Consider the following 11205-nt stretch of genomic DNA (forward strand, 5'->3'; position numbering starts at 1 on the left):
CATTTAAATCTCGTTGAAAGTCGACGCTTGTGAAATACAGTGCTCTCAATATCCATATTTTTTGATTGGAAACGAAATTATATGCATTTAGATATATACTAAATACTGGGTTTAATGAAAATGAACTCCTTGAGGAATATCGCTGTTCTACTTACATTAACTTGGAGTGTTTTCGGTACAGTTTCTGCGGGTAAGATTTGTGAATTTTCAAATCATGCAGCTCTGAGCACTCTCAAAGCCGTTAATGTCTTATCACCAATTTGGTATATATGCGAAAATTTAATAAATGTAAATATATAAAGTGTTCATACATAGCATTTGCAAATTGTGGAATGCAGTTAGGGTTGTTCTCTTTCTTAATTAAATATTAAAATATATAGGACAAAATAGTTCTTTATAGAGAAACGGTTCTACTGATCAATATGACGAGATAGTGAATTCAACTAACTAAACTATTAATTTCAGTTATTTTATTATTATAAGAAATAATTAAATGTAATACATTACTTCAATCAACATTCACAATTTACATTCCTATTCGAAATCGCCTAGTGAAAGTTTCTTCTACTCTCTCTCTGCCCTATTATATGTTGTCGAAGACAATATATAATTTTTCTGAACGTAAATATTGTTGAATTGTACCGTCTATTTGGTATAGAGAAATGTATTGGCTTCCAAATCATCTTGTGCTAGGTGTCACAATCTAACTCAATTTTGGTAAGATTTCTCAAATATTAATCGACATAATTGGTATAAATTAAAGCGCAACAAGTAAGGAGAGGCTAAGTTCGGGTGGAACCGAACATTTTACACTCTCGCAATTTATAGATGAAATTTTACTAACCAATTTGACCCATATAATCATCATAAATAGTATATGAGGGCTGAGGTAATTCCTGAACCGATTTCACTCATTTTCACCACCAAGGTACACAATATCCAAAACTATACGCTCACATAATTTTGCTAAGATATCTCACATATTAACCGATATATGTGGTATAAAGCCCGTCGATAGTTTGATCATCCGAATATAAGGTATATGGGAGCTAGGGGACGTTAAGACCCGAAGTTAACCATTTTTGGTACAGAGACACAAAATTAAAAGAAAAAGATTCCCTCTGAATTAAATTAAAATACATTAGAGATTTACCGATATTTTCAGTGAAAAATTACACTTAAGCACTGAGTTCTACATGTTCGATATTAGTGAACTTGAAAACATAGTCCGATCTCGACAATTTTCACACAAGTGATTTTGAAGCTCAAATACAGTAGTTGTGTAAAGTTTTATTCCGCCATATTCATTGATTCCTAATGTATTATACAGTGGAACTTCCATTACTCGAACTTCTACAAGTCGAAGATCTCCATAACTCGAACTTTTGAATTGGCAATAGAAGTCAAATTTCATACAAATTTCCTTCCATAATTCGAACTTTTCGACCAGGACATAATACAAAATATAAAATGTTACTATCAAGGAACAATTTTAAAAGAGTCCCTACATTCGTATGGAGGCGAACAAAAAATATGATATTACATTTATAGATTTTATAAATCGTATAACAAAGGCATGAGATACCGACGTCAAGAGCCAAACAATAGCAAAGTGCAACAAATAAAAATACAGAATTTATGTTTTGTGGATATATACACAAAACTTTATGCGAAATAAATTAAGAAAACTGTGTATAAATCTATACTTTACAGCTTTTGAAAAAATGTAAGTTTTAATGAAAATTCTATACCTCGAAGTCTCTCTAACTCGAAGTTTTTTGTGGACTATGGTGATTCGGGTTAGAGAAGTTCCACTGTATATGCTATAAACTGAAGTAATCAGATGGAATTCAAAATTGAGTTATATGGGAAGTAGGCGTAAGGGAAATGACTGCAGAAAGTTTGAGTTATATAGCTTTATTTGTTTACGAGATACGAGATTGCGGGTTTCAAATCTACTCGTTAGTCTGATCACTTTGGTATACATAACCCTATATCTAACTCGTTTAGTTTTAGGTGTTACAAACAACCGTTATGTGAACAAAACTATAATACTCTCTTAGCAACTTTTATTGCGAGAGTATAATTACAACTGACTCATCTCATCGACAGCGACGTGAAAGAGTCCAAGGTTAAAACAAAAGCGACATCTCCACAACTCGCAGGCATAATATGCTAGTACAAGCAGTAGCATAACATTCCGATTTAAATGTGAACTAGAGTTTACAAATTAAGAAGCAATAAGTTAAAAGATTTGGTTGGGTGTAGGCAAAGTACATTGCGATGCTAATTTATTAATTCTGGCCCTTACACTCCTTGACTACAACACTTCTAAAAAGTGAACTTTCCGGACTTGGCGTTTTAAACAATAGTACGCAATTTTATTGTGAACACAAGTTGCTTTGGTACATAATGTAATTAATATAACTTAATAATTAAAAAAAATCATTTAGATATCATTTTGGGTTTTAGCAATACAAAATTACCAAGAAACAGCTTCCAACATCACAGTCGAAAAAGGACTGTAAACTAGTGTTATGAGTTATTTCCTTATATATATTACTGACATATATTACTTAGAAGACTACACATAATTTTCTATATTAATTTATCTTTCAAACCGAAGAGAGTTATGGAGCGTGCGAAACGCCAAACGGCGCACCCGGTGAATGCATGTTAATACATAAATGTCCTGTACTTTATAACGTAGTTAAACCCAATTTAGAAGAACCGGAAATGCTATTTTTAAGACGGAGTAGATGTGGTGAACTTGGTAAGAGTATTCTGGTAAGTACAACACATTGATGCTTCAACCAAAAAACTTTGACGAACTATTTTCTCGAGCTTCTCTTAAATGTAATTTTCTCCAGCAAAATCATTCGCCTTAGACATAAATTGGTAGTAATTACTGATGCTGATGCCGATTAATCGGCCTGTTAGTCTACACAATGTATGTATAATGTGAATACATAAGAACCTTCCAACGGAGGTTCACTATCGATGTGTGCCACTTGGTAGGACAACGCCAAAAGAACACAATTTCTCTCTTACTGGTCAAAGCTGGACACTTCTCGGTGATTCCTTCCAGTATAAGTCCTAATTAAAAGTACATAGATGATTCTCTGCCAATCAGTCAATATTATTATTTTATATTTTTTATTCATATGATGCTTTATTAATTCAAATTCATAAGAGTAATATCTTTATTTAGCGCTTTATACCTACACACATCAGTACTTATGCTTTATGAAAGAGTTTGTCAAAAAGACTATATGCATACATATGTAATACATATTTTTAGCGTAAGAATATCATTGATTGGTTTTCGTTTACTTTTATTTTAAGGTTTGCTGCCCAAGGTCTCAGCAAGCTCGTATTAATATTTTGGAAGAAAAACCAGGTTGGTGTATCTATACTACTATTATAAAGAGGATAGATTTGTATTGAATAAACTCAAAAACGACTGTGCCGATTTCAATTCTACTACATTCTGCAATTCTACTAGCTACATTCACCCCGAGTAACATAGGCTATATTTATTGCTAGAATATCAACTTTCTGGAAATAGTAATATAAAATAGTGTAAAAAATTTCAAAACCTCCCAAGTTCGCGCTTGAGGGTCGAGAATGGAGCGTGTGCAGCGTCTTAATAGAAATATACAAGCTCACACTAGGCAGTCGAACTCTGAACGTCCCCAACGCCTTCATAATCAGGGAGAAAGGCAACGGACATCAAAAACTAGAGGTCGTAATAAGTTTTAGCTGATTACAAATAAAATATAATTTCCTGTTTGAATTTTCCTCATTTTACTTTTTTTATATGAACTCACGCAAGAAACGGGAAAGTACATATGTATGGGAGAGGGTGTATGTATAAGTGTAAAAACTTATAACTTTTGAAATGTTTGTTTAAAATCGTGCGAAGCCGGAGCGGTCTGCTAATTATTAATATAAGTAAAAACATCAAGAATAAAGAAAAACTCTTACGAAAAAAGAAAACATCGAGAAGAGTATTTTTTTCGAAAAGTTCAGTTGTCTCTCTGAAACGAGGGATAGCGGGACTATGTTGCTAACAAATGAAGTCAAAACATCAAAACTTTTCTGCTTTGATAAATATCAAAGTTTCCAAGTTAACTTTTAAGTTTGTTGTCAAGTTAATAGTATTTGAATCTAAATTAAATGGTTTTTTATCACTGAATAAGTCCTTTGATCATTCTTAGCGCCACCGAAAATGTTTTTTTTTTTGGCAAAACTCAGGCGCTTGTCGCGTGCCGCATTGTCCTGATCATTTTGATATACATTCATGTGTATATAACTCAATTTCTAGCCTTTTTAGTTTTAGGTATTACGAGCAACTTTAATGAACGATAATACCGTGTGCATCATTTTGCGAGAGTATACAAATCCACAAGTACGTTGCAGATTATACGGGTGCATTTTTACTTTTCTATATACATTTTATAACGGGTGATTTTTTTGAGGTTAGGATTTTCATGCATTAGTATTTGACAGATCACGTGGGATTTCAGACATGGTGTCAAAGAGAAAGATGCTCAGTATGCTTTGACATTTCATCATGAATAGACTTACTAACGAGCAACGCTTGCAAATCATTGAATTTTATTACCAAAATCAGTGTTCGGTTCGAAATGTGTTTATCGACAAATTTTGTTCAGCGATGAGGCTCATTTCTGGTTGAATGGCTACGTAAATAAGCAAAATTGCCGCATTTGGGGTGAAGAGCAACCAGAAGCCGTTCAAGAACTGCCCATGCATCCCGAAAAATGCACTGTTTGGTGTGGTTTGTACGCTGGTGGAATCATTGGACCGTATTTTTTCAAAGATGCTGTTGGACGCAACGTTACGGTGAATGGCGATCGCTATCGTTCGATGCTAACAAACTTTTTGTTGCCAAAAATGGAAGAACTGAACTTGGTTGACATGTGGTTTCAACAAGATGGCGCTACATGCCACACAGCTCGCGATTCTATGGCCATTTTGAGGGAAAACTTCGGAGAACAATTCATCTCAAGAAATGGACCCGTAAGTTGGCCACCAAGATCATGCGATTTAACGCCTTTAGACTATTTTTTGTGGGGCTACGTCAAGTCTAAAGTCTACAGAAATAAGCCAGCAACTATTCCAGCTTTGGAAGACAACATTTCCGAAGAAATTCGGGCTATTCCGGCCGAAATGCTCGAAAAAGTTGCCCAAAATTGGACTTTCCGAATGGACCACCTAAGACGCAGCCGCGGTCAACATTTAAATGAAATTATCTTCAAAAAGTAAATGTCATGAACCAATCTAACGTTTCAAATAAAGAACCGATGAGATTTTGCAAATTTTATGCGTTTTTTTTTTTTAAAAAGTTATCAAGCTCTTAAAAAATCACCCTTTATATGTATGCATTAGGGCTCTTAAAATTATTCGATTAACCTGAAAACCGATTATTCGAATATCCGGTTTGTAACCGTTCGTACGAATATTAACCGGTTAGCACTATTCGGTTAGTCGCGATGTTCCGACTATTCGAATAGTCGTTCTACTGCGGTTATTCGAATAGTTATACTGTCACTATTCGAATAAATGAAAATTGTTTGCAGTCTAAAACCTTTGATTTTCCGTATTCCAGCTACTTTATCATAATCAGAGAGGACGTTCTCCATTGCTGGAAACATTGTGACACCACGTAGAAGCTGCTTGCAAGCAACAAATGTTAACCTTTTAACATTCCTATATCAAAATAGACGTTTTATGAGAAATAGTGATTTAATACATTCGCCTAGTTGAAATGGTTAAAAACTAGTTTGTCATTACTTAATGGATCCCGTGAAATCATTGTTATTTTTTGTATTTTAAAGCGAGTTTTTTGTTAGTTTTAATGTTTCAGTTTTTTCAATAAAAATAAGAAAATTAATGAACTTGCACTATTCGAATAGTCGACAACGAACGGTTAACCGAATAGTCGAAAATGAGCAGTTAATCGAATAGTCGATGACTGATGACTATCCGAATAGTGCAAACCGAATATTATTATTCGAATAATGCCCTATTCGGTTAATTCGGTTAGTCGATTAGTCGAATACCAAGAGCTCTAGTATGCATACATATATATGTATATGTATATACATACATACATTTATTTTACAGAAAATGATTGCGAAACTCCGAATGGCAAAAAAGGACGTTGCATTTCTATCATTGAATGTGGTTCCCTATTACCGTTAGTGAAAGAAAATTTATCGACTGACGAAAAAGATTTCTTAACCAAAAGCGTGTGTAGACAGGGAACACGACAGGTAAGAAAAACGTCATCCAAAAATGCATCACACTTTATATTTGATCACCGTCAAAATTATTAGATTAACAATTTAATTAATAGCTTTATAGTAGTAACATTGGTACAAGGGTATAATTTAAAATATATTTTCTTCTTGGTTTTTTAAACATCGTTGTCATATCAAATACATCTCTGTTTCCTACTTTTTTAAATACCATATTACTGTATTTAGGTATGCTGCCCCGACCCGCCGAAGATTGATCGGGAAGAATTGCTTTTGCCCCCGAATTGTGGAAAAACTTCGTTAACTGGGCGCATTTATGGTGGAACCACGACGGATATTGATGAATTCCCATGGACGGCTTTGCTTATATACACGAAAGGTTAGAACACTCGTTCTAGTTAACTTTATGTAAATATGTATATATACATACATATATTTTTTCAATATACATACATATAATTAATCCATATCCATATTAATATTATAAATGCGAAAGTAACTCTGTCTGTCTGTTACTCTTTCATGCCTAAACGGCTGAACGGATTTTGATGAAATTTGGTATGGTGATAGATGATAACCTAGAAATGGTCATAGGCTATAAATAATCACGCCATCGTTCTTAGGAGATGGGCAGTAGGCAGATAACTAAATTGATTTTGATGAAATTTAGTAAGGTAATAGATGGTTACCTAAAAACGGATATAAGATCAAAAAGATCATTTTTTATGGTTTGTGCTGGGAGTTTTGCTCTATCATGCCTAAACGGCTGAACGGATTTTGATGAAATTTAGTTAGGAGATATTAATAATTAACAATTTGTTTTACTTCTAATTTACAGTTACAGAAATATAATATAAACATGAATTGCTGTTCGTTAGTCTCGCAAAAAGTCGAGAACGGCCAAACCGATCTGGCTAATTTTATTCTTGAAATATTCGTGGAAGGCCAGGAAAAGACTAGAGAGTGAGTAAATATGGAAAAATTGCGAGGAAGATAATAATAAGATAATTTTATTCGAGTTGACAAGAAAAATATATAAAGACAAAACAAAAAAATAATATTTTGAAGGTTGTCAATGTTGCTTTGTTAAAATATTTTTGTTATTGTTCAATTGTATAAGGTTGTATCGATAGCCCAAAACAATTTGTAACAAATAAGGAAAGGCTAAGTTCGGGTCCAACCGAATATTTTATACTCTCGAAATTTGGCCTATATATTCGGCATAAAGTCCAATAGAAAATCATCATATATAGTATATGAGGGCTGATGTAATTCCAGAACCAATTTCACTCATTTTCGGGGCATCTTGGCACCTATTAGTAGGCAAACAAACGGCACATTCGGCCTTGAAATTACTCCTAAATTGCAAATGAACGAAACACCAGTTGGCAAAATCGCCAAAAATAGCGCTATAACGAAGATTTTCCAAATATTCAAGAAGTCGCTGGAGGTACTGCACAGGACTTTAAAAGATCTTGATTGCCGATGAACGTTTATGGTGATTTACACCAGACTCTTCCAATTATTCCTGGATCAACTGTTACTGACGGGCTAATCGCATACCTAAAATCATTTAATTTGTGGTGACACATAAAGAATCGCCAACTAACCACTAACATATGAGTGTTTTTACAACAATATCAAATTGGGATTGTAGAATCAGTTGGAAATGGTAGGGTCGCAGTTGACACCTCGATAGATTAATAGCATTTCCAACAGATTTCTGTAACTTCATTGACTCGAAAGAGAATTTTTCCTGACTGATAAATGACAATTAATGCGACAATTTAGAATTTCGGTCCAAGAGAGTTGACACAGCTACAAACCAGGATAACGTAATCAATTATCCCAAACTATTTAAAATTGCCTGAACTATCAACACTCACTTTGCAATTAAAAGTAGTGTGAGTTGTCATCATGCTGCGTAACATAAATCGACCTCGAGTAATCAATATCGTCGCCGAAGCCAAGATTGGACCAACTCAATTTAATGTATACCTAGCCCCAAAAACGTGTGGCCGGGTCTGCTAGTATAATAATAATGGCAGGATTGAATGTGGTCCATTCAGACTAATCAATATACATATACTTCTATTACTTTATTTGCTTACTGGTTATAATTTTTAGTTTCGTCTCTTTTTTTCAGCAAACGGTGAGAAAGTTTTTCGTTGCGGTGCTAGTCTCATTAATGATCGCTATGTTGTAACGGCAGCACATTGTGTTAGAAAACAAGTAATTCCTGCAAATTGGCGCCTAACTGGAGTTCGTTTGGGTGAATGGGATGTAGAGACATCACAAGATTGCCAATTTGATAGAAGGGGCAATCAACTTTGTTCGGATCCACCTATTGATTTTAGTATTGAGGAAGAAATATGTCATCCACTATACAATGATACAATCAAAAAATATGATATCGCCTTACTGCGTCTTCAAGAGAAAGTCAATTACAATAATTTCACGAGTCCTATTTGTTTACCGGAGAGCACAACCTTTTCAACAAGTAATTACGATGACGTAACTATGGGCATTGCGGGTTGGGGACTAACGGAACAATTTCGTAAGAGCCAAAAGAAATTAAAAGCATTGATACGAGGAGAAAACCTGGAAAGATGCAAAGCCAAATACCGTATGGACATAGATAATACTCAAATATGTGCGGGCGGTGAGAAAGGTGTCGACTCGTGTAATGGTGACTCTGGCGGTCCACTAATGATTGGTCAATCATTCAACGGAAGGGAATCATTCATTCTGGTTGGAGTCATTTCATTTGGTCCGACACCATGTGGACAAAAAGGATTCCCTGGCGTTTACACTCGAGTGGATACTTTCATTAGCTGGATACAAAATACCATTAGAAAATAAAATGCTTAATTGTAATATGCACTTTTAGAATGTGACTTCAATTCAATAAACAAAGCTCTGAGTTGATTACAGAAGATTTTAATATACGTTTTCCAATAGAGATACTGTGTTAAAATAGCTAAAAGTTTAGTTAGCGATGTTTAGAAGTCGAAATGGAGTAGTTTAGTTAGAGACTCTATATTACCTACCAAATCGTTAATCGTATGGAAGAAAAAACCATATTAAGAAGTGCCGCCTTAAAATCTTAAGTAATATACTATGCTTGTTTACATTTTATAACTTATACTTCATGCTTTAAAAATAATTCTTTATCTTAATCTAAATCATCAACGGCATATTTAAACTTTTTTGTGTGAAGATAAAGTGGCATATCAAGAAAAAATCCGCAGCTAAATCGTTTTTTGGGAATTCCCCGACTATTGTCAATGTGAAGCATGTGAAGGTGGACAATTACATAAGAACAGAAGACGGAATCGTTGTTTGGGGTATAGTATGACAAAATTTATTTGTTATTTGGTTAATATTAATTAGCATCGTTTAGAATAAGGGCATACAAACAACCGTTTGGTGTATAAAATAGTATAAAAACTTTGTGCAACATGTTGCGAGAGAATAAAAATGCATTCGAATTTAGTTGGAAGTATACGCAAATTAACCTCTCGTGTGTATATTTACAGTTATTGTTTTCACCGAATGCATACCCTACAATGATACTCTGGAGAACTGCGTATTTGATCAAACTTACTTTATTCGAGATCTTGGATTTATTTAATTTTATTAATTATAATTATAAATAAAAGGATATAATCTACCTTTTATTATTATTTCAAGGATGTATTTGTATAATTTTTCTGTCAAGCTTACGATGTGTCTTGTTTGCCATATGTTTTTATCGGTCCTCCTCACCAATCTAAGGGGCTTTCAAAAGGGACGCTACAAAAGTAGGCCGATAGGGACATCAAAAGACGCCATAGTTTTCACCGCTCTGTTAACATTTTTCTTCAGTAAGGTTTGCCATGGAAAGAAATACGATCCAACAACGGGTCGAAAATATTAAAATTTGCTACCGAAATTCGGAGTCAGTGACTTCAACTTTGAGAGCTCTACGACCTATGTAGCGTTGAGGCATATTTTTGGCTGAATGGCTTGTTCAATAAGCAAAATATGCGTTATTGGTCAGGCAGCAATCCACACGTATTCCATGAGTCATTGGATCCCGAAAAAATTACGAATTGGATCAACACCGGCAGTTTACAGTGAATAGGAATCGCTACTACTCAATTATAACCGAATATTTTTTGAACGAATTGGATGGACTTGGACAATATGTGGTTCCAACAGGACGGTGCCACAAGAGACACAGCGAATGTCACAATCGATTTATTGAAACCAACGTGTTATCTCACGAAATGGTCCAGTCAATTGGCCGCCTTGGCGTTCTTATTGAAAAACTCTATATAATGACCTTACCATAAATCAAAATTACATTTTGACATCTTGTTGATTTCGGCAGAACATCTCGTTCTGGGAAATTCCAATAGATAACAATGTATATAATGTTAATTTAAAATGTTTATTTAGATTTACATACAGTAGAATGCCGTTTGTCCGAATCAAATAAAATCAGGGGATAATCCGGATACTCGAAAATCTGAATAATCGATTTGAAAACAAATCAAACAATACAGTAATCCCCGCTTAAGTGCCCCTTCTTAACATGCAAGACTTTTAGGACACTTAAGCGGGAAAGGCACTTAAATGAATCCCACTTAAGTGCCCCGGGGTACTTACCTAGCTTTTTCTCAAATACTTCGATCTAATATTTTTTCTTTTAGAATGAAAGTGACATTTATTTCTTATTAATAACAAAAATACTTATTAATAACAATAAATTTGGAAAAACATTACAAAACTATGCATATGTATGTTTTCATTTTGACAATTCCCAGCGCATTCAATGTCAAAAATAGTAAAAGGCACTTAAAAGTGGAAAAATGCAAACAATTTTTTATTTGTGGTCTAAATATTACTGTCACTTAAGCGGGAAAGGCACTTAAGC

The 11205-nt window shown here is 34.2% G+C and overlaps 1 protein-coding gene across 2 annotated transcripts; it reads left to right on the forward strand.

Moving 5' to 3' along the window:
• Window positions 1–9220, forward strand: LOC105220106 (serine protease easter). 2 transcript variants are annotated; one of them, XM_011196524.3, is made up of 6 exons: window positions 1–190; window positions 2627–2787; window positions 3346–3400; window positions 6151–6299; window positions 6513–6663; window positions 8431–9220. In XM_011196524.3, exons 1-6 carry the CDS (start codon window positions 115–117, stop codon window positions 9144–9146), a joined length of 1308 nt encoding a protein of 435 aa, XP_011194826.2. In that variant the 5' UTR covers window positions 1–114; the 3' UTR covers window positions 9147–9220. The 2 variants fall into 2 exon arrangements, with proteins under 2 accessions (XP_011194826.2, XP_028901450.2); XM_029045617.2 differs by lacking the exons at window positions 2627–2787; window positions 3346–3400.
• Window positions 9221–11205: the final 1985 nt, after the last annotated feature.

The sequence above is a fragment of the Zeugodacus cucurbitae genome, chromosome 3, assembly GCF_028554725.1.
Source record: "Zeugodacus cucurbitae isolate PBARC_wt_2022May chromosome 3, idZeuCucr1.2, whole genome shotgun sequence".
In the NCBI taxonomy this organism is placed as follows: Eukaryota; Metazoa; Arthropoda; class Insecta; order Diptera; family Tephritidae; genus Zeugodacus; species Zeugodacus cucurbitae.

Bases quoted from the DNA above. Each gene is read 5' to 3' on its own strand.
- LOC105220106 (XM_011196524.3), top strand. From the start codon at position 115: ATGAAAATGAACTCCTTGAGGAATATCGCTGTTCTACTTACATTAACT. The intron at 2,788-3,345 runs GTAAGTACAACA...TTTTATTTTAAG, and splicing joins AACTTGGTAAGAGTATTCTG to GTTTGCTGCCCAAGGTCTCA. The intron at 6,300-6,512 runs GTAAGAAAAACG...TACTGTATTTAG, and splicing joins GTAGACAGGGAACACGACAG to GTATGCTGCCCCGACCCGCC.